Source organism: Apodemus sylvaticus, chromosome 18 (genome assembly GCF_947179515.1).
Source record: "Apodemus sylvaticus chromosome 18, mApoSyl1.1, whole genome shotgun sequence".
Taxonomy (NCBI): Eukaryota; Metazoa; Chordata; class Mammalia; order Rodentia; family Muridae; genus Apodemus; species Apodemus sylvaticus.
This window is the reverse complement of record NC_067489.1, coordinates 7,239,195-7,261,883: the sequence shown is the minus strand read 5'-3', so window position 1 is coordinate 7,261,883 and position 22,689 is coordinate 7,239,195. Positions and strand designations below refer to the sequence as shown.

Below are 22,689 nucleotides of genomic sequence, written 5' to 3'. Positions count from 1 at the left end.
CGTCCTATGATCAAAACCCTAAATCCACAGGTCAGGGTGCTTGTCTGTGGCTTTGCTACTGCCCGCTGGAACTGAGTCAGTCAAGCATAGTAACACTTGTCTGAGGCAATGCCGTTATGTGCACATGCAAGATCCGGATGCAGGCCATGAGTTGCTATAGAAAGCTCTCAGCATGGCTCATTCCATTAGCAACAGCTTTACTGGAGTAATTAATCTCCCTTAGTTCCCCAAACCACTCTAAGGTGAAGCAGGCACTGTGAAAGTGAAGAACTTTGGACCAGGAGTTAAGCAGTGTTGAGAAGGGGGCACCAAAAGCACAAAAGTGAGATCCAGTTACAGTGATCTCTTTCCCCACCTCACCCAGTTGTCTGCACCAAAACTTTATATGTAAGTACACTGTAGCTGTCTTCAGACACACCAGAAGAGGGCGTCAGATCTTGTTACAGATGGTTGTGAGCCACCATCTGGTTGCTGGGATTTGAACTCAGGGCTTTTGGAAGAACAGTCAGTGCTCTTAACTGCTAAGCCATCTCTCCAGCCCCAACCTCCCCCCGCCCCTTTTCTTTTTAAAGTTTTGGTTTTTTCGAGACAGGGTTACTCTGTGTAGCCCTGGCTGTCCTGGAACTCACTCTGTAGACCAGGCTGGCCTCGAACTCAGAAATCCTCAGAAATCCGCCTGCCTCTGCCTCCCAAGTGCTGGGATTAAAGGTGTGCACCACCACCTTTTCATTAGTGGCTTAAATAGGAAACTCTCAAACGACTATGGGTTTTTACCATTGTTTTTCCCCCTTTGAGTCAAGGTCTCACTGAGTAGTAGCCCTGTGAAGACTGAACTTCACTATGTAGACCAGGCTGTCCCCAAACTCACACAAAGATCTTTGCCTAACCATGTATCAAATTTTTACTTTGTTAACTTTAAAACCTGTTTTTATGTCTGAGTGTTTTGCCTGCATAAACGCAGGCACACCATGGAGGTGCCCATGGAGACAGAAGCCATCAGTCCCTCTGAGCCACGTGGGTGCTGGGAGTCAACACTGCCCTTAACCCCCTGAGCCTTCTCTCTGGCTCCTTTGATCAAGCCTTTTCATTATCCTCTATTAAACTCTGGCTCACTGTAAGGAGACGTTTTTTCTTTCTTTTTTTTATTTTTTTGAGACAGGGTTTCTCGGTGTAACTGGCTGTCCTGCAACTTACCTCAAACTCAGAGATCCACCTGCCTTTGCCTCCCCAAGTGCTGGGATTAAATGTGTATAATACCACCATACCTGGCCAGAAAACTGAATTTATGCCCAGGGTAAGAGAAGTTCTCAAAGGCAACCCAGCAAACAGCTACGACGTACTCTATAGATAAAACACAGGAACCACAGTGACTCCAGTGACCAGGCCTGGACCCCACATACTCTGTAACACACTTCAACACACTCAGATCTCGAGCAAGGCACACAGCTCCCAGGGATGAAGATATGGCTCCAGGAAGTGGGCAGGGAAGGACACGTGCCATCGGCGGGCAGCTGGCGTCAGTGGTCAGCAGGTGATTTCTGCAAAGAGCAGGTCTGTCTTACACAAGCAGCCACAGACAGCACATAAGGAACTAAGCATGGCTGTGTTCCAATGAGTCTTTATTTATAGACACGCAAATCTTCATTTCATAGGACTTCCGTGTATCATGAAATGTGATTTTGGAAACCACTCAGAAACATAAGAGACCATTCTTAGCTCACGGGTCATACAAAAACAGATGGTGGGGCTAGACCTCACAAGCACAGTCACTTCCTAACCTCTGCTCTAAATACTTTTGACACGGATTTGCTGGCATGGACATAATGTCTACTTCCTTATTACGTGAGATCAATAATATACAATTTGCTTAAGGCTTTGTCTAAACTGCTGGTGTATAAATTTTTAAGACAAAAATTTAAAATTATTTGTATGTTAAAATTAAATGCTAAAGAAACGTACTGGCCAAGTTTCATTTATCTCCTGACGCAGCATCTATCCAGCTCACACACACAGCAGGAAACGCACCTTGGCTTCATAGAGGCACCAGGCTGCACTTCCGGTTATGATACAGCGGGGGCAAGGTGGCTGGGAAATGTACATTTATACACTTCATATAAGTTAAGGGTGGCTACACCATGACCTAGGGTAGCAAAGGCAAGACTCGGACCCACTGCCTGGACCGTGTGTGTCTGACCTATTAAAAATGTACCCAGTCATTAAAAATGGCCAGTTGGGGAATAGGCCATGTATAAAATATGTCATGTAAAATTTACCCATTTACCTCTTTTAAAAAATAATAATATTTAGACTTCGGACCACCAACTTGCCGTGTGCACACATCATGGCAGTGAGAAGAACACTTGCCGTGAGTGCTTCAGCAACCTGGCCAATTTGTTTTTTTTGTTTTGTTTTGTTTTTTGTAAACTGTAACATTTTTGTTAAAACAGCCAAATTAAGTCTCTTCTTTATACATTTGTTAGGTTACTTCCAAGTCACTCCCCAACCCCAAAAATCAGTCTGACACTTGCTGACGTGTTTAATTCGAACCTGTATTTGTAGTTTCTAGACTGCTGATCTGCATACCCGGTCTGGTAACAAGGTACACCATGAAGACAACAGGCTGTTTCCGCCATCCCGAGGAGAGGATCCATTTCTCTAAAAATACTCATCTGACCGTCCTCATACTTCCGAGAAGGCAGCGACATCATAAATACACTGGTGGGTTTTGTTGTCGGTGGCCGGTGAGTGTCCACTAACTACCTGTTATAAGCCCTTTCTTTCTTGGACTTCTCCAAGGCTTTGTCCATTGTCTTCTCACTCTCCCCACGACATTTGGGGCAGTACCACTTGCCCTTTGGTTTATGGTTGAGTCCCACGCAAGAAAAGTGGAACCACTCGATGGGGCACTCATCATTGTCACAGCCAATCATCTCTCCGTAGGAGACCTGATTGCACAGACAGTACGTGGGCTCGTTGGGGTCAATGGGAAGGTCTGCGGGAGATGCCTCCCTCTCTGCTTTGGCCTTGGAGCGTTTCTTCTTCTTTGAGGTTTTGGCTTTCTTCTCCTTGGGCGTTCCTGAGGTGATGTCGTCATGGTCATGATTGTTGGATGCATTCTCCCGGTTCTCGTTGTTCCGCTGCCTCCGGGACCGCTTGTTATTCGGCCTGTCCGCCTGTGTGATCGCCTCGCTCTTCGACTTGTCCTGTCCTGCCTTGCCGCCGCTACCGGTGCCGTCACTGATGTCCTGGTGTGCTTCGAAGAGCTCCACGTGACTGTCCACCTGCCTGCTGCGGTTCTCCACCAACTCCACCATCTGACTCACGATCTGGATCTTCTCATCGCCCAGCTCCTGGCTCCGGATCAGGGCCCTCTGGATGCAGTGCAGCACCCGCCTCTTCTGGGTGCCGTCCGTCTCCCGTTTGAACTTCTCATAGTAGTCATCCAGCTCCTTCAGGATCTCTACAGACAGAAACAAGATGCGTTACGACCCACTAGGAACTGCGGAGAGACCCAGCATCAGCTACCAAGGCCTTTTCTGTAACTCATCGCAGGGTAGGACAGTCTAGCCAAGTTTCCCTGACTGCTGTAAGTCACAGCTCCCACTCAGCAAGGCTGACAGGCTGAAAAACAGTTCAACGTTTGGTAAAGGGCTGCAGCCTAAACCTTTCCTTCACCCACCATTGCATTTCCATAATTTCTGTTCAAATATCTCTGCAATAACTTCAAAATCTTTATTCTGGATTTCTTTGTGTTCAAATATTGCTGTCCACCTTGTTTGAGACAGTCTCACTGAACCTGGAGCATGAATGAGATTTCACTTTACAATATATAATACTTTAATCTACTGCTCATAAGTTTCTAAAACTGTCTCTCTGGGTAGCCCTGGCTGTCCTGGAACATACAGAGGCCTGCCTGCCTCTATCTCCCAAGTACTCAAGAATAACATTTTGAAAACTAAATACTCCTTAGGAAAACTAAAAATAAGTCTGCATGCTTAGAAAATGTCATTTGGTAAATGCAATTAGACAATTGCTCAAGAAATAAAAGCTGAAGCTGGGCACTGGTGGTGCACGTCTGTAATCCCAGCACTCTGGGAGGCAGAGGCAGGCGGATTTCTGAGTTTGAGGCCAGCCTGGTCTACAGAGTGAGTTCCAGTACAGCCAGGGCTATACAGAGAAACCCTGTCTCAAAAAAAATCAAATCAAAAACAAACAAACAAACAAAACCAAAACACAAAGAATTCAGCTCAGTATAGTTCCATAATTCCAAGACTCATATGCACAGAAGGAGCCCAAGTATGAGGACAGCTTGAGTTACATGTCCCATGTTTCAAAAACAGAGTTTTTCCTTTGTAGAAAGAGTCTCTCGGAGGCTTGGTGCTTTCTCAACTTGGCTTTGCAGTAATTCAGTGCCACAGCCTGAGAAGGCACTTGTGTTTGAGGGGCAATGGGCATTAACAGTGCTTCACAGGAACAGCTGGTGACTGCCGAGACTGTGGAATTTAACACTGTCAAAGCCTTAGAGGAGCCAAGCCCCTTTTTGTGTGCTTATATTTAAGTATGACGAATCTGTGTGTCAAGTAGGCAGAGACCCTTTGTCTAAGTCTGATAAAAAACTAGGGAAATGGGTAAATGCTGACAGGGAAACCCCTGGAGAGTGAGTGGCTGATATGCTGTGCAAAGGCTCTGGGGCCAGAGATGGCAAAGAACACTCCAAATGCCAGAAACTAACAATTACATTATGCCCTAAGTAGATGACCACAAAGCCAAATTGATAAAGTACCCAAGCCTCCAAGAAAGTCTGTGTGCAAAGGAAAAACTATTTCTTTTTGAAACATGGGACATACCAGAAAATTCCTAGAGTTATTTCCCCCCAATAGTAAATGGTATCAGATTTTTCTCAAGATCTTTTTGCCATCTCTTAAGGGAGCTACCGGAAATCCTTGTGTGGGCAGGCTGGCAGTCAGAGAGGATACTAGAAATTCACCACCCCAGCCTGCTCTGTGCTCTTCTGACAGGAAACAGGAATTCAGGCAGGGGCCAGACCTCTTTAGAGTTCCAGACCAGCCTGATTTGTACAGGCCAGCCAGAGCTACATATCAAGACCCTTTTCCAAAACAATCAAAACAACCCCCCCACACACACACACCAACAAAACCCTAGAAGACAACACAAGGCCTGACACTGAAGTATCTCTCAACAGACAAGGTTCTGCAGGCATTCACAGAAGAACCACAGACAGTCACTTCCCCACACAGGAGGCATGCACAGTCCTATATCTAAAAGGAAGTTTCTAGGGTAAGTCAACTGATTTAACTTACTAAAGGCAACCTGAGTATGCACTTTGGGGCATGATGGCAGATACTGTCAATACTAGAAGCAGAGGCAAGTGGATCTTTAAGAGATCCAGATCAGTGAGAAAAAAATAACAAAACCAATAGCAAACTGTTGTGTTTTGAGATCCATCCTGAGTTAAAAGGTATACAATTGGAACTGGTAACCAGGCCAGCTTGAGCCTCATGGTATACAATCGGAGCTGGTCTTACTTCCAACTATAATTATTGGCATGTGCCATTACTCCCAATAATGTTTCAAAAATTATTGTATATTGGTATTTTACCTAAGAGTAATTCTATCCATTACTAATTTAAATGTAAACAATTGCTTCTTTCAGCTTTAATCTAGGTGAAGCTTGTGGTGAAAAAAATCCCATCAAAAACTTACCATGAAGCTATTGTGGAGCCCACACAATAAGGCATATTTTCAGGTACCCGAAGTAAAATATTTGATCAATGAAAACAACAAACAAGGACAACACTGCTTCCACATAGGGAGGCACCGGTCAACTCAGCCTCAAACTGCTGCTGGGCCACCATTAAGTACCAACAAGGAGCCGGGCAGTGGTGGCACACGCCTTTAAGCCCTGTATTTGGGAAGCAGAGGCAGGTGGATTTCTGAATTCGAGGCCAGCCTGTTTTACAGAGTGAGTTCCAGGACAGCCAGGGCTACAGAGAAACCCTGTTTCTAAAAACAAAAAACCGAAAACCCAAAAAAAGTACCAACAAGGATAAAGGTAGTAGAGACTTAAATGGGCTTGCAGTACCATTTGTCTAGTTACTTTAAGCCACTTTAACTTTATATAAGGTTGCACTTAAGTTCTTAAAAAGACATTGCTTCCAAGGAGTATTTCCTATATTTGAAAAGTAATTCAGGCAACAAACTCCATTTACAACAACCAAACCATAGACCCTCCTTCCTAACTCTTCTACATCTGGAGCACCAGGTGACCGTCAAAAACTGAGTCTGCAAGAGCAGTTCTGAGCAAAGACTTAAAATATTCTATTGCCATTCAGACAAACGAGACCGCATTGGCGGGGGCTCCAGGAGGACAGCACCGACATACCGACCCGCAGTCCCGACGGAAGCACTCCCGCTTACTCAAGCCTACCGGAAACGCGAGAAGCGGTAAGAGCCTCCCGCGGGGAGCCAAAGCCGAGAAGGCAAGCGCAGCAGCCTCCCGGAGGCCATCGCCGCCATGGCCCCTCGGCCGGAAAGTGGCCGCGATCCACTCCAGCCTATGAGACGCAGGAAGCACGCTCCGCCCCGCCCAGCCCCGCCCCACCCGAGGCCTATGTGAGTCGAAGACGCTGAAGGCGGAGACCAGGAGGGACACCAATCAACGCGCAGAGACAGCGAGAATGGCCCGCCCCAGCAGCGACAGGAGCCAACCCGAGGCCAGAGGACGGCCGACCCAAAGACATTCAAATCAACTCGCCTCCTCCCTCCGCCCGGCCCTCTTCCACAGAGAAAAAAAGCAGAGAGGAAACGCAGACTGGAGCGAGTCCCGAGCAAAGCCCGCCCCCATACTGCCTCCCTCCCAATGACTCCGTAGCACAATGATAAGGACATTCCACGGGGGATGTTGCGACCAATCAAAGGGCCGCAGAGGCGGAACGTTCCGCAATATGCTAATGACTCCCCTATAAAGTGAGCTACGAAGCTGCACCTCGGATAGAGCGCGCAGGGGCGCTTTCCCCACAATGTTCTTGTATGTGCTGAGCAGTGGCCCTCCACCACCCCCAACTCTTCCGTTTCCCTGCTGCGCAGTTCTGTAAACAAGAGTAAACTCCGAGCGGCCATCCACGTTCAAAACAGAGCCCCCTGACCTCGCAGCAAAGTTTCCCTAACAGTTCCCGGCGGGCACGCAGGCTCCGCCTCTTCGCCACTCTGGGCAGCCTGGGTCTTCGGGAGGGCTGCAGGTCCCTCACCTGCCCCGCTCCTCTCCAGCCAGAGCCCAGCTCGCGCCCGCTGATCGCAGCGCAGCCGTGCACCTAGTCGGTTGCGATCCTCCCTTTCACCCTCTTCCTCCGCAAGACACACCGCGCCGGCGCCCCTCGCAGTCGGCCCGGAGCTGTGTCCTGAGCCAAGGGAGGGCCCGGGAGAGCAGGGCCTGGGCGATCGTGCGACCCCGAGTCCGGACTGCCCGGTACTTTATGTAACACTTAGATTCAGGACCAGGCTGGAGGCGGCGACTCTCCGGACCCGCACACAGGTCCACGAGAGTACGGCCCGCAGCCCTCTCTCCAGCCGGGTGCCCGCGCCCTGCGGCCGCGGCGCCCGCATAGCACTCCACCTCGCGCGGCCGCCTTCACCCCCTCCCCGAGGACGCGGCCGAGCCCCGCGCCCCCTCCCCCGCAGCACCGCCTCATCACTTCACTACAAAGAGCGCTTTGGTCGCGCAGCCTTGCAGCCAGCCGTTCGCGCTCCTTCCTTCTCCATGTCCCGGAGCTCGGTACACAAGGACCTCGGCGTATCAAAGGCGCTCCAGACCTTTTGTTCCTAGCCCTCCGAGGACGCTACCGGGCGCTCCGGCTCCAGTAGGACCGGTCAGCCTCGCCGCCGGGACCCAGGGATGGACGCGGCCGCCCCCGCCCATCCATCACCCGCCGTACCTTGGTATTTGGCGTCGATCTCCCGCATCAGCGAGACGTTCCTCTGCAGGTCGAAAGGCAGTGACTCGATTGAGTCCAGGTAATCCTCCACATAGTTCACCAGGTGGATCTGCTCCCCGTTGGCAGGACTCAACATGGTTCACCCCGGAGGTCCCCGGCGACTCGGCGGCTTTCCGCTTCCTCCACCCCCCGCCCCCCTCAAACAGCACTGCAAAATGCAAAGCTCTCGCCCTCCCGCGCCCCCCCGCCGCTCCGGCCGGGCTGGCCGGCGGCTACATCTGGCGCCTGCCGCGCCGCCTCCGGGGCCGCGGGGACCCCGGCGCCTGCAGGCGCGGGCCGCGGCGACCGAAGCTCTAGCGCACACCCCGCCGGCCGTGCAGGCCCCCTCCCGGGTGGCGGGCGGCGCGGGGGGCCGTGCGTACGAGCGCGCACACACCCAAAGAGGGCCGGCCACCGCCGCCCACCCGCCACCAGCGTGGAGAGCGGAGAGAGCGGGGCCGGCAGCAGGAAGGGCGCGCTCCGCCGCCCGCCTCGCCGCACTTGTCCAACGTGGAAAACCCAAATACCAGTTTCAAACACTTGGGAAACATTCAGCCCCGCGCGCAGCGCGCATGCGCCTCGCCACCCCCCCTCCCGGAGGCGGCCCCGCCCCCACCGCATTCACGCCCCTCACCGTCCCGGGCCGGGGGGCGGCGGGCCGCGAGGCCGGCCCGCGCGGGGGCGTGGCCTGTCACTGTCGCTGGGGGCCAGGGTCGCGGAGGGGACAGAGGCAGGGCCGCCTGGGCAGGGGAGGCCAGCGACGCGAAACTTTACTAGGAGTTTGGCACTCGGTGGCGGACCTACTGGGCGGAGCCGCACGCCGGCCGGGAACCGCGGGGTGGTGGCCTGCTCCTCGAGACACGCCGGGGCCGGTCGAGCCTCCAGATTGCTGCCTTCAAACCGACTAAGCAGAAAAGAGCCAACCTCCTCTAGGTTAACTGCATTCCCCCGCCTCCTAGCGCGATATAAATAGGGCCCGGAACAGAAATGGCAACGGCTACAGCCAATCCCCTCGCGGCTCTTACCTCTGCGGCCAATCTGGACGAGAAGGAGGTGTGGTGGGGCCGGCAACGCCCCCCGCACGCCTAGAACTAGAGAGCTGTCCTCTTCCCGGAGTGCCGAGCGGGCGGGGCCGAGCGAGGCGGAAGTGAACGCGCATGCGCAGCTCCCTGGCGATGGATGCAGACCCGCGCGGGAGGGCATCTACCGACGCGCAGAGGGACCACCACTCCCAGCATCCTCGGCGGTTCCCCGCGCCTGCGCCTTCCGCCCCCACCGTCCCTTTGTGTCGTCTCCCGGTGCTGAGTTTGGAATGGCCTGGAGACAAAGGGGCCCCCGAGGGGGTGCTCTTTTCAGCACGGAGATCTACGGTGGGCGGGCTGGCGGGAGCAGCTCTTCCCTGATCCTAGCTCTTCCCCTGCCGCACCTGAGGCTGCCCGTGTCCTCGCCACAAAGAGGAGGCTGTGGGCACCCTGGTGCGTTCCCGCAGGGTATCACATCCTTCGGCTCCCCGTCCCGCCCTTCCCCCACGCCTGCCGGATTTAGGGCTTTCTGAAAAGCCCGGGCAGAGCGAGGGGTTGCCTAGGCGACGGGCCCCGGCGGTCCCGCCCTCTTCCTGCCTAGGCGCCGCCCTGGGGCGGAGCCTGGCCTGTGGTCTCCACATTCGCGCCTTTGTATCGCCAGGGTGATGTTGTCGCTGTCCTGCTTGTCCCCTCTAAGTCCCAGGTCCTCGGTCTTGCTCGACTGCCTGGGCGACACTGAGGGATCCGGCGCTGTGGCCTCAGATGCGCAGGGCTGGTGACGGCGCTTTGACTCGCCTGCGATGTCTCTGCCGCGCCAGGTCAGCTCGCGGTCTTCAGCCACCTCGAGTTTGCAGTGTTTCAGCCTCAAGCATTCATCCTCCCGCAGAACAAGACTCACCTCTTCAGAACTAGAAGATGTAATATGAAAGGATTTGGAACTGATATCCTAACCCCTCGGCACTCCATGTGTGAAAGTACTCCATGCAACCCCGTGACATCTACGACATTTCCAACAGCAGTATATCTAAAATAGAGTATTGACGAGTGTCATAAGAATGCAGCAGGAGACTGTCAGTTGAGTTAGGTCGTTCAGACTGGGACGTTGCTTGTGAAGCACAGGGCAGTGCATTTCTGCAGGAGAAAGTTCGCTTGGATGTCTGTTGCTGGTTTTTATTAGCACAACCAACTTGTTTTCAGCCTTAGTCAAAAACAGAAGAATGAAGTTTCCACGTAATTGCCAGAAGAAAATAGTTGCACAAAAGGCCAACTATATGGCTTGAGAACACGACATGAAATAGTGTGGAGAGGGGTACAGAACTGAATATAAAATGTGGCCTTTTCCTCAGAGGTCTTATAACCAGTTTAAAGGCACAATAGCAATTAAGAAACAGGTATTTTAATCGCAGCATGCGTTGGACGATGAATGAACATTTATCTAGGTTTAATGAAGATTAAGAATAACAGACCTTTTTCAAAGATAACCAAGCTGGAGTTTGAACCTGGTTGTCTTTCAGAGTTACAATACTCTTTGAGTGTTTTTTTAAAGAGTTATTTATTATGTACAAGTACACTGTAGCTGTCTTCAGACACCGCAGAAGAGGGCATCAGATCTCATTATAGATGGTTGTAAGCCATCTTGTGGTTGCTGGGATTTGAACTCACGACCTTCAGAAGAGCAGACAGTGCTCTTAATCGCTGAGCCATCTCTCCAGCCCTACAATACTCTTAATAACCATTCCATCCAGTTTATTGAATTCATGGACACACAAACCCAAAAGGTATTTTATTCAGTTGACTAGAATTATTTCACAAGTTGCCTGCCACATGCTAACTACAGTTACATTCTGGAAGTAGAGTGGTGACTGTGTACTAATTAGCTTTATAAACTGGCTTTCTGAGCAAGCTCAAAAGACCAATTGATAAAATGAAATTAACTTACATCAAGCTTTTTAAATATACTGTATAAAAAAGCAAAGGCTTGGAAGATGGCCAAGTTAACCTGAATTAACCCCTGAATCTACATGGTAAAAGGAGAGATTGAACCCAGATCAGAGAGTAGGTCCTGTGGGCTCCAGTCAGCACTTTGTCCCATGTCCCCTCTCACCCTATATGCACTGAATATATAAGTACAATTTTTAAGAAAACCTCTGTCTGTACAGCAGAGACTAGGGAAGCAGTAACCACCAGCCTAGAGTCAGTCTGGCAAACCATGTTTGAGAGACCCCTTGCAGTGGTTTCTGGTTGGAGGTGTCTCCTTAGGCTCTGGGGACACTGGGCACCTCCCTGCTAAATGACAATTCCCTTTTCTCACCTCAGGGAGCCTGAGCTCGGCTTCCATTCACAGCCCAGCCTGTGGCTGTATGCATAGTTTTGTTTTATGGGGTTTGCTTGTTTGTTTGCTTGTTTGTTTGAGATGGGTTTCTCTGCGCAGCCTTAGCTGTCCTAGAACTAGCTGTATACCAGGCTGACCTCATACTGTATGCAGGCGTTTTGATTTTATGAGAAACAGGCCTGGGGCCAGTAGGATGGCTCAGCCAGAGAAGACAAGCAAGCCTGACAGCTTAAGTCGTCCCCACGTGGTAGAAAGGAACACCCCAATGTGTCTGTCCTCGGACCTCCACATGTTTGCTCTGGCATACATATATAAATAAATGTAATTTGTTTTTAAGGGTGGTGACTTGAACAGGGTTTGAGGTGATAAATGTCCTGGTTACTTTCAATTCACCTTAACAGTCTTATGTGCAAGCGGGTGGTGGTGGCGCACGCCTTTAATCCCAGCATTTAGGAGGCAGAGGCAGGCAGATTTCTGAGTTCGAGGCCAGCCTGGTCTACAGAGTGAGTTCCAGGACAGCCAGGGCTATACAGAGAAACCCTGTCTTGAAAAAAACAAAAACAAAAACAAACCCCCCAAAAAACAGTATATGTGCAGAAGTTCAATACACAGGAGGATTGCACGTTAACAAATGGATTATATTTATCATTTTCCGTTTTTATATTAATTTATTTAATAATCTCTGATGGGTGTTTTGTCTGCATGTATGTCTATATAGCATGTGCACGCGGTGCCTGTAGAAGCCAGAAGAAGGTATCAGATCTCCTGGAACTGGAGTTACAGGCAGTTGTGAGCTTCCATGTGGATGCTGAGAATCAAACCAAGATACTATGGAAGGGCAGCCAGTCCTCTTGACTGCTGAGCCATCTCTTCAGCCCATATATATATTAAAGATAGGTTAATACTTCAGGCTGGACCAGAACTCATGTCAACGCTCACGCTGGTCTCAAACTCCTGAAGAGCCTCAGGTTGAGCTGCCCGAGTTCTAGGATCACAGGTGTGAGCCATCACACACATCCCACAAATGTCTGAGTGACTCTCAGAAGGCTTAACAGGGAGTAGACTTGTTGCCAGTTAAGGTGGAACACATGAGAGTCTGCTTAGCCGCAGACAGAGAACACCGTTGTTGGTTTTGAAATCATGATCTCCTGTGGCCAAACATGCCAACCATTCAAAATCATGGAAGGCTTGGCTCCCAAACTTCTAGAGCTGTTTTTAAACTGTCTGCTCTGTCTCTTCCCTGGGTTTCTGCATTCTGGCCTGTGGGTTCTGTGTTTTAAACAGACATACCTCATCAGATTCAAAGCTTTCTCTATCAGGGATTTCACTGCTGCACAGGAAGTTTTTGAGGGACTTTCTTGGGCAAGCTCCTTGCTGAATTTGCAGGCAATGGCAAGGAGGTTAAAAGAGTTTACAGTTACATACATCGCTTCTCGGCCTTTTAGCTAAGATCAAGTGTAGTTTACAGTCACATACTGAACAAGAGGGACAAGCTCACACTTGTAGTCCCCAAATCGGGGGAGGCTGAGGTGGGAGGGGTTTAAAGTTAGGCTAGAGACAGCCTGGGCTACTGAGTGAAACCGGTGCTCAACAACTGGGGTGTGGGACACAGAAAGAGAATTTCACATTGCGACAGAAGTGAGACAAATAAGTGCATACACATTTGCAGTGACAACATGCCACGAAGGCAGGTAGCTGTGAGGAAGAATGGTATTCCTGGAGAACCTGGGACATTTGGAGACCATGAATTTGACTACTATAAGGCATAGAACACAGTCTATAGTGGAAGTCTAGCTTCAGGCAGGCAGAGTACAGAATCTTCAGAAAAGTATTCTAGGAACAACATGTCTGCCTAATCATTTGCCTTTCAAAAGAACATTAAAAAAAAGGGGGGAAGACCAAAAGACTGAAAAATCTGAGCCTGCTCAGTGTTGGCTGGACTTGACCGGACATGCAAAGGAGTCTTTACTTTTGTAAGACACCAGCAGGGGTGCATTTGTGGGGGTAATTTGAATGTAACTCAGAACAGTTCTCAAGAGATGAATGACAGACTTGTCATGTTGCTTTTGTTTGTTTTTAAGGCAGAGTCCCTTGTAGCTGAGGCTGGTTTTGAACTCACTGATGCTCCTGTATCTCTCTCCCAAAATCTTTGATTATAGATGGATGCCACGATTTAAATCTAAATTTTTTTAAATGATTTATTCTTAAATGTAAGGGTATGTGTCTGTGGACCACATGCATGTAGTGTCTGCTGAGTTCGGAAAAAGCCTCAGACCGGAGCCATGCAGATTCTAGGACTCAAACCTGGGTCCTCTGGAAGGGCAGCCATTTTTTCCAGCAGATATTCCAGGTACATACTCTTGAGAAAAGGGTCATTTCCTGGTGTGGTTCTTGAAGTATGCAAATACTGTGTGTACTGCGCTGCAGATGGCAGTTTGGTATGTAGTATTGATCTACATATGCTGATTGTGGCAAGGAACATACTTGCAGACATGCTGTAAGTATGACGGGATACAGTGTGTGTTAAGACACACATAATGAGGTGTTTGAATGAGGACATGATGACCGCAGCTGTGGTGTATAGTGTGTTGGAGTGGTGAGCACATATCTTGTGCTCCCTTGGGTACAAACTGTATTGCGGGGCACACCAGGTCCCAGCAGCAGACACAAAGATGTACACCGAGACCAATTTACCCCATAAGGAAAGGCGGCGAGACTGTCGCTAAAAGGGGAAGGTCCCTTGAGTTCCAGCCTCCCTTCCGCTGCCACCTTGCCCAAATGCCCAAACACTGGCAGACTCCAGGCAAAGTGTAGCCAGTTCCGGGAGTGGGCGGAGCCCCGTAAGGCATGGGCGTGACTTTTGTTCGCCGGGCGGGACTTGGCCTTCGTGGGCGGGGCCTGGCCTGCAGGCTCTTGCCTTCCGCCTGTTCGCTGGATCTGTCCCCAACATGCTGCGGGCGCGCCGTCCTGGGCCGGGCGCTCCGCTGCTCCGGGCCGTGCTGGGTCTCGAGCGGCGCGGGCTGGCATGGCAACGGCCGCAAGGCCAGGACACCGGCGTGCAGGTGCATAACAGCCTCACAGGCAGGAAGGAGCCGCTGATCGTGGCCCGCTCGGACGCCGTCTCCTGGTAGTGCGCCGGGAGGGGCGGAGCGGGGCGGGGCGGGAGAATGCGCAGGGACAAGTCAGTCCTGAAAGCCTGACTTGTGGTCCTCAGAGAGCAGCACCTAATTACCGCGTGTCTTCAGTGAAGGTTGTTAAGGGAGGCTTAGGGCTCTTGCAGATCTCATTCATGGTGGATCTTAATATGTTCCCAGGTATAGCTGTGGACCGACTGTGTACGACCATGCACATCTTGGCCATGCTTGGTGAGTTTCCTAGATTTGAACCTTTGACAGAGTCAGAGGGTTATTTATTGTGCAAGGAGTAAACTGTTAGCTTGTTTTATAATCTGTTAAGTGAACTGAGTGATGATTGCATTCTGGAAATTGTGAGACGCTGGAATGTTAGTCTCTGGTTTTATAGCTGTTGGGAGTTGCATACCCATTGCTCAGGTTTGGACACTCAGGGAGTTGTGAACGAATACTGAGTGACCCGTTTGCGAATTAGATGTTTCTAAGGTTGGTCCAGAGACCCGAATCCAACCGTGGGGCATCATCGCTTGTCCTTGGACGGGTCACTTTCTTGCTGGAGTCCTGGTTCTTATTTTGAGTGAAGACAAATGACAACATGGCATCTTCTTGGCAATTTCTGGAAATGTCTATGAAGTGCCGCTTAACACAGCGCCCCAAGTGTTCTAAGTTCTGCACTTCTCTGTGTAGTCTTGGCTGTCCTGAAACTCACTATATAGACCCGCCTGGCCGCGAACTCAGAGATGCACCTGCCTTTGCCCGAGTACGAGGATAAATTATATGCCCACTCCCTGACTCTTGCAGGTTTTTGTTTTGTTTTGTTTTGTCTTGTTTTGTTTTACCGTCTCCAGAGCCGCGCGCCGCCCCTCGGAGCCTACGGCCTCTGCCATGGCGAGGCTCTGGCCCCCTCCTGGCCCGCTCTTGCACTTTTTTGTTTGTTTTTTGTTTTTTTTCCAGACAGGGTTTCTCTGTGTAGCCCTGGCTGTCCTGGAACTCACTCTGTAGTCCAGGTTGGCCTTGAACTGAGAAATCCACCTGCCTCTGCCTCCCAAGTGCTGGGATTAAAGGCGTGCGCCACCACCTCCCTGCTCTTGCACAGTTTTCATTGAGTATTTTTAGACCTAAGTTAAACATAAGTGTAGAGGCCAGAGGACATCCTCAGATGTCATCCTCAAGTGCTATCCTGTTTTGAGACAGAATCTCACTGGCTTGGAAGTCCACAAATAGGCCAAGCTGGCTGGGAAGTGAGTGCCCAGGATGCACCTGTCTCTGCCTCCCAGCACTGGGATAATATGGAAAATCGGAATGAACAAGAATGGTAAAAAGCAACTGGGCAGTGATGGCGCATACCTTTAATCCCAGCACTTGGGAGGCAGAGGCAGGCGGATTTCTGAGTTTGAGGCCGGCCTAGTCTACAGAGTGAGTTCCAGGACAGCCAGGGCTACATGGAGAAACCCTGTGTTGAAAAGCCAAAAAAAAAAAAAAAAAAAAAAAAAAAAAAAGCTAAAAAGCTCTTGTTGCCAGTCAATGGTGATGTACACCTTTAATGCCAGAGCTCTGGAGGCAGAGGCAGGTGGATCTCTGTGAGTTCGAGGCCAGCCTAATCTACAGAGAAGCTCCTAGACAGCCAGGGCTACACAGAGAAAACCTGTCTTAAACCAACAAGAACAAAACAGTCTTAACATTTGACTTTTAGCAGTGGTGGCGCACGCCTGTAATTCCAGCACTCTGGGAGGCAGAGGCAGGCGGACTTCTGAGTTTGAGGCCAGCCTGGTCTACAGAGTGAGTTCCAGGACAGCCAGGGCTATACAGAGAAACCCTGTTTCGAAAAAACCAAATCCAAAAAAACCAAGAAAAAAAAAACCCAAAAAAACCCAAAACATTTGACTTTTGTATCATAGGAATTTTTACACATTTAAGATTTAAGTAGATACACAGTCATTCAACAGTTGTAATCTTAAAAAAAGCGATACAGTATCCTGAAACTGTTGTAGTTGTTTTTGTTGCTTCTCACAAGGCCCTTCTGAGCCTTTAGGTGGGACCCAGTTTGTAAGAAAGTGCTTAGCTTAGTTCCCTATGAACCAAGCATCAAATGTAGTACACACTTTGGAAGTTACGTAGTCGAGTGTTACTTCTTTTCTTTTTTTTCTTTTCTTTACTTTTTTTGGTTTCTTGAGACAGGGTTTCTCTGTGTAGCACTGGCTGTCTTGGAACTCACTCTGTAGACCAGGCTGGCCTCGAACTCAGAAATCCACCTGCCTCTACCTCCGAAATGCTGGGATTAAACGCATGTGGCCCCACTGCCCAGCTACATTTCTTTTCAATAATAATGATGATGGGGGGCTAGGGAGATGGCTCAGTGGTTAAGAGCACTGACTGCTCTTCTAAAGGTCCTGAGTTCTAATCCCAGCAACCACATGGTGGCTCACAGCCATCCATATTAAGATCTGGTGCCTTCTTCTGGTATGTCTGAAGACAGCAACAGTGTATACATATAGCAATAAATAATATTTAAGAACAAATAATGATGATGGGGCCCACAAGATAGCTCACTGAGTCAAGGCCCCTCTTGTAGGAGCCTGATGACCTGAGGTGGGTCCCCAAGATTCATTTGGTGAAAGGAGAGAACCAAGTCTCAAAAACTGTCCTTTGACCTCAACATACATTCTGCACATCTGCCTTCTAGTGCACATGTGCGTGCACACACACACACACACATACACACAGCAAGCACACCACACTGTTGTTGCAGTAGTAGTAGTAGTAGTAGTAGTAGTAGTAGTAAACATTGGGTCCTGGAGAGATGACTTAATGCTTAAGAGTACTTGTTTGTAGAGGACCTAAGCTCCTCCCATCGCCCACGTGGTGGCTCACAGACATCAAATACACACATGGTGCACATACATACACACAAGCAAAACACATGTACATGAAATAAAACAAGTTAATAAAAAATAACCTAATTTTTAGAAGCTGGCAGCAGCGGTGCATGCCTTTAATTCCAGTTGTTGAGAGGCAGAGGCAGACAGGTCTCTCTGAGTTCGAGGCCAGCCTGGTTCCAGGACAGCCAGGACTCTCCACAGGGAAACCCTGTATGGAAAAACAAAAGCAACAACAAGAAAATTAGGTTAAAAATAAAACAGTGGTTGGGCAGTGGTGGCACACGCCTTTAATCCCAGCACTCAGGAGGCAGAGACAGGTGGACCTCTGAGTTCGAGGCCAGCCTGGTCTACAGAGTGCGTTTTAGGACAGCCAGGGGCTGTACAGATACATAGAGAAATCCTGTGTCGAGAAGCCACAAATAGAGCAAGTGAATTAGCGCTGTCGGTTCTGTGCGTTGCAGACCATCCAGCACTGCTTTCCTTTCAGCTCCTATGTCAGATTCGACATTATCCGAAGGATCCTGACCAGAGTGTTCGGATGCAATGTGGTCATGGCGATGAGCATTACCGACGTGGATGACAAAATAATCAAGAGAGCTAACGAGGTAAGCACCGCAGCCTCACTCCGACTGGCTAGCCGGCAAGCTGCTGGCTGAGCCGCCTTCCCTGTGGAGTCTACTTTCTTTCTTTTTCTTTTATTTATTATATATAAGTACACCTTTTTATTTGTTTGTTTGTTTGTTTGTTTTGAGACAGGGTTTCTCTGTGTAGCTCTGGCTGTCCTGGAACTTACTCTGTAGACCAGGCTGGCTGCCTCTGCCTCCCAAGTACTGGGACTAAAGGCGTGCACCACTACTGCCTGGCTATATATAAATACTTAATATTTATCATCAGAAAATGGCATCAGATCTCATAAATGGTTGTGAGCCACCACGTGGTTGCTGGGATTTGAACTCAGGATCTTTGGAATAGCAGTTAGTGCTCTTAACCATTTTTCCAGCCCTCTGTGTTATGGTTTGTTTGTTTGTTTTTTTTTTTTTGTCTTTGTCTTTGTTTTTGTTTTTTCTTTCTTTCTTTCTTTCTTTCTTTCTTTCTTTCTTTCTTTCTTTCTTTCTTTCTTTCTTTCTCTCTTTTTTTTTTGGTATTTTTGCAAGGTTTCATATAGCCCAACAGGGCTTCTCACTCCCTATGTAGCTGAAGATGACCTTGAACTGTGACCTCTACCCTCTGACCTCCCACCTCAGAGTGCTGGGGTTACAGGTGTGAGCCACCATACCGCTGCTCACTTTTACACCTGAGGGTTACTGTGAAACTACCCAGTCCTCTGTGCTTCTGTAGCCTGAGGGATAGTAATACCTCCCCTACTCTCTCTTCCCTTCTTTATTTTGAGACAGAATGCTTGATATGTAGACCCGGCTGTCCTGGAGTTCCACCTGCCTCTGCCTCCTGTGTGCACACCGGCTTTAATTTCCTTGTCTTGAGTCTGGTGGAGTTCTGAGGTGAAGCTGAAGTGAGAACAGGCCTCCCAGAAGGAATCTTGGGAGACCTTTGCCCCTTGGAACATGTGTGGAAACCCCTCATGAGACTTACCCTGTGTCCAGCTCCGCAGTGGGCAGCTGCTGTCTCATGCCCTGGCCTTTGTGAAGAACACCTCCTGGGTAACAGGCTGGGGCTGCCAACTGCAGCCGATGGGAACACTGCCCGTTATGATCTCCAGACCCAGCCATGTTGTAGCATGAGTTAGAATTCTCCTCCTCTTCTTCTTCCTTCCCTTCCTTCCTTTCTTCTTCTTTCTCCTCCTGTTCTTTGTTTGTTTATTGTTTTTGAGACGGTTTCTCTATGTATTCTTGGAACTCGTTCTTGTTCTGTAGTCCAGGCTGGCCTCAGAGTCACAGAGATCCACCTACCAAGTGCTGAGATCAAAGACATGTGCCACCACTACCTTTCAATAAGTTTTTGTTTATTCGTGTGTATATGCATATAAACACATGTATGTGTATATAAATGTATGCGTGTGTATGTACGTGTGTTGTATGTGTGTCTTCTCTGGACATAGCCATTACTGTAGGGAACAAGAGCAGCCGGGATCACCTTAGCACGGGACCCTCGTAAGATCATCCCTACTAATGTCCCCTTCTGGGGGAAAAGGGAGGCCCTCACATCTCATGAGATCCTCAGGTCTCTCACCCTGAGATTGTTGGCTGGATTGTTGACTCTGGACAGTAAGTTATGCAGGGGATTTCATAGTTGCTTGGTGAGACAACTGTGGTCCTCTTAGGAGCCTCCGTAAACTCACTGGCTCACCATGGACTGGAATGTAATCTTCCCTTTGGCCCACACCTTCTCTGTAGAAGACACATGACACTGTGTGTGCATATGCATACATGCACAGGACTGGTGTATGGGAGGTTATATGCATTATCCCAGGCAGACAGCTTGCTGGGAATTAAGGTGTCTGTGCCCTTCTCCCTAGAGGGTCCTTTGTCCCTCCCTCCTCCCCTCTTCCTGTCCGCCTCCCATGTCTACAGCCCATTCTGCCTTCCATCAAAGGCTGCTGCAGTCAGGCACTGTTGTACAGAGCGTGAATAAACAGATGAGGGAACATAATACGGAGCCCAGAAATACACAAAGTAATTAATGGGGATTTGTTTTATGATAAAAGATGGCATTTCAAATCACTGGGGTTGGGAGAGGTGTATCATTCAGTAAATTGTGTTGACAGTTGTGTAGCCATCTGGAGAAAATACAAACCCAAGTTACTAATGTATCTAAACCCAAGTTAGATACATTCCACATAGCCAATTTAAGGCAGATCAGAGATTCAATATAAGAAGGTTGGAGCCCTAGCTTTGTCATAGAAATCCCAGGGTGTTTCTGTGGCTTCCCGTGGGGAACCGTTTCTCAGTATGTTTCTGAGTGCAGATCCATTAATTTAGGAAGACTGAGAAATAAATTGGAAAATATAAACCAAATTTTCAGCATGCTGTGAATGACCACACGGCTAAAACCCTGGAAAGGAGGAGCTGGAGAGATGGCTTCGTGCTTCAGAGCACTCGCTGCTCCTCCAGAGGACCATGGTTTGACCCCCAGCACCCACAGTTCCACCATCTGTAACTCAATTCCAGGTGATCGGACGCCCTCTTTTGGTCACCTTGGGCATTGCATGCATGTGCTACACAGACACATATGCAGGCAAATATCCAGAGACATAAAATTAAAAAGTTAAAAAAAGCCAGGCGGTGGTGGCACACGCCTGTAATCCCAGCACTCTGGGAGGCAGAGGCAGGCGGATTTCTGAGTTTGAGGCCAGCCTGGGCTACAAAGTGAGCTCCAGGACATCCAGGGCTACACAGAGAAACCCTGTCTCAAAAAAACCAAATCCAACAAACAAACAAACAAACAAACAAAGGCATGGCGGTGATGGCACATGCCTTTAATCCCAGCACTATTGGGGTGGCAGATGCAGGCAGATCTCTGAGTTTGAGGTCCAGCCTGGCCTATAGAGCAAGTTTCAGGACAGCTGGGGCTACACAGAGAAACCCCGTCTAGAAAAAAGAAAAGAAACTTAAGAGAACTGATGAGAGATGAAAGGTATCAAGATCAAAATAAAAATGAAACTCAATAGAAATATGTGTAGATATGAACAGAAATAGCTCTGGCTGTGGACTACCACAGCGGGTCAGTAGGAGAAAAGTCAATAGAAGTGGACTGGTGCCTCTGGGCATGCAGGGCTTACTCAGAATTAGGAGGGGTAAGGATCAGATCAGAAAGCTCTTGGGGAGTGTGTTGTACCCTACAGAGGGTGCGTGACTGCACTGGGAGCCTGGGACTCCATCTCTTCTCAGCAACTCTGCAGTGACTCTGTCTGTCTTACCGGGACACTCCATCCTCCCAGCAGCCTAAGGGGCTGTGGTAAACCACAGGCTGGGCGTCGTGGCCCAGTGAGGGCCCTGGGGCCACAGAGTTAGAAAGAAGGGTGAAAACTCTCCGGCCACCCACTGTCCTTGAAGTCAGTCTCAGTGGTTGTGGCTACTGCATTAGAGCCCTGTCTGTCCCCGTTGGTCACCAGGCTTCCCCAGTGCCACTGAGAAACCTGACAGAGGGTCTTGATACTCCAGAGCAGAGGAGATGTGTTTCATGAGGTAGCTGGGTGTGCTTCAGGCAGGCCCAGCACACAGTAGGTGCTGCGTAAGCACTTGCTGAGTGTAGGTAGACTGTGGATTCTTGTACAAGATGTGTATGAAGCCTGCTTTGTTTTTGTTTGTTTGAGACAGTTTTGCTATGTTGCCTTGGTTGAGGTGGAACTCACTATATAGACCAGGCTAGCCTTGAATTCAGGCTAGCCTCTGCCTGCCTCTGCCTCTTTCTTCCAGGGCTGAGATTAAAGCCATTTACCAATAATATTTAGCACTTACTTCTTTTTTTTCTTTTTTAAGATTTATTTATTTAATGTGTGTGAATACACTGTCGCTGTCTTCAGTCACACCAGAAGAGGGCATCGGATCCCATTATAAATGGATGTGAGCCACCATGTGGGTGCTGGGAATTGAACTCAGGACCTTCAGAAAAGCAGTCAGTGATCTTAACCGCTGAGCCATGTCTCCAGCCTTAGTACCTATTTACTTTAATATAAAATAAACTATTCTTTGACAATTATATACATATATACATACATACACACACACACACACATTCATGCATCTTCCCTTTGATGTTCTTGGTTGTTTTTATAATATACCGAGTTAGATAGTGCTGCATTTATGAGCATGCCACAGCCCTGTGGAAAAAACAACTTCAAGCAACCCTCAAGTTGCCAGTAGCTCCTCAGCTGGGGTGGAGCCTCGCTTGCCCCTCCCCCATCCGTTCTAAGATTGTTTACAAGCACTCTGCTTCTGAGCCAGACCTTCAGTGTCCCCTGCTCTGATCTTAAGAGACCCAGGTCCCAGCACTAAAGGTCTGTGTGCCAAGATGTCCTACTGTGGCAGCCTCCTGCAGCTTCGGGAGTTCAGGATAGCCCCAGTCCGAGACGTCGGTACATTCCGTGTCCTGTTACTTCCAAGTACTTCTCTAAGGCTTTTTCGAAATTGTATTTTATGTTTTAACCATTTCTTCCTGCTGTAGGGAATGTGAGATGGAACTCATTTCTTGTCCTGGGGAGTGGATGCTTGCTGCACTCGTGGAGAATGGGGTTGGTTTATCATGTGCTAGAAAGGTGCTGTTACTCGCCCGCTTTTCTCTGTACCCAGAGGGCAGGACCCGGGAGCCCTTTGACTACTGAGCTCTAGGGTAGATTCAACACCTCAAATGAACACTCAGATCTTGAGGCCAAGCCCC

The 22,689-nt window shown here is 49.3% G+C and overlaps 2 protein-coding genes across 8 annotated transcripts in view; one reads left to right on the top strand and one right to left on the bottom strand.

The window, feature by feature from the left end:
* Positions 1–1,602: 1,602 nt before the first annotated feature.
* Positions 1,603–9,465, bottom strand: Ing1 (inhibitor of growth family member 1). 6 transcript variants are annotated; one of them, XM_052162337.1, is made up of 2 exons: positions 9,017–9,465; positions 1,603–3,460 (listed from the first exon to the last, which is right to left on the bottom strand). In XM_052162337.1, the coding sequence occupies exons 1-2, from the start codon at positions 9,192–9,194 to the stop codon at positions 2,757–2,759; spliced, it is 882 nt and encodes a 293-aa protein (XP_052018297.1). In that variant the 5' UTR covers positions 9,195–9,465; the 3' UTR covers positions 1,603–2,756. The 6 variants fall into 6 exon arrangements, with proteins under 6 accessions (XP_052018297.1, XP_052018301.1, XP_052018303.1 ...); XM_052162341.1 differs by lacking the exon at positions 9,017–9,465 and adding an exon at positions 8,792–8,932; XM_052162343.1 differs by lacking the exon at positions 9,017–9,465 and adding an exon at positions 8,796–8,886.
* A 4,774-nt stretch (positions 9,466–14,239) lies between these two features.
* Positions 14,240–22,689, top strand: part of Cars2 (cysteinyl-tRNA synthetase 2, mitochondrial) — a 33,155-nt gene continuing 24,705 nt past the window's right edge. Inside the window, exons 1-3 of one of the 2 annotated variants that reach the window (XM_052161927.1) lie at positions 14,240–14,472; positions 14,660–14,710; positions 17,843–17,960. In XM_052161927.1, coding sequence (XP_052017887.1) covers positions 14,294–14,472; positions 14,660–14,710; positions 17,843–17,960 — 348 coding nt within the window. In that variant the 5' untranslated portion in view covers positions 14,240–14,293. The remainder of the gene's footprint in view (positions 14,473–14,659; positions 14,711–17,842; positions 17,961–22,689) is intronic. The other variant, XM_052161928.1, reaches the window with a different exon arrangement.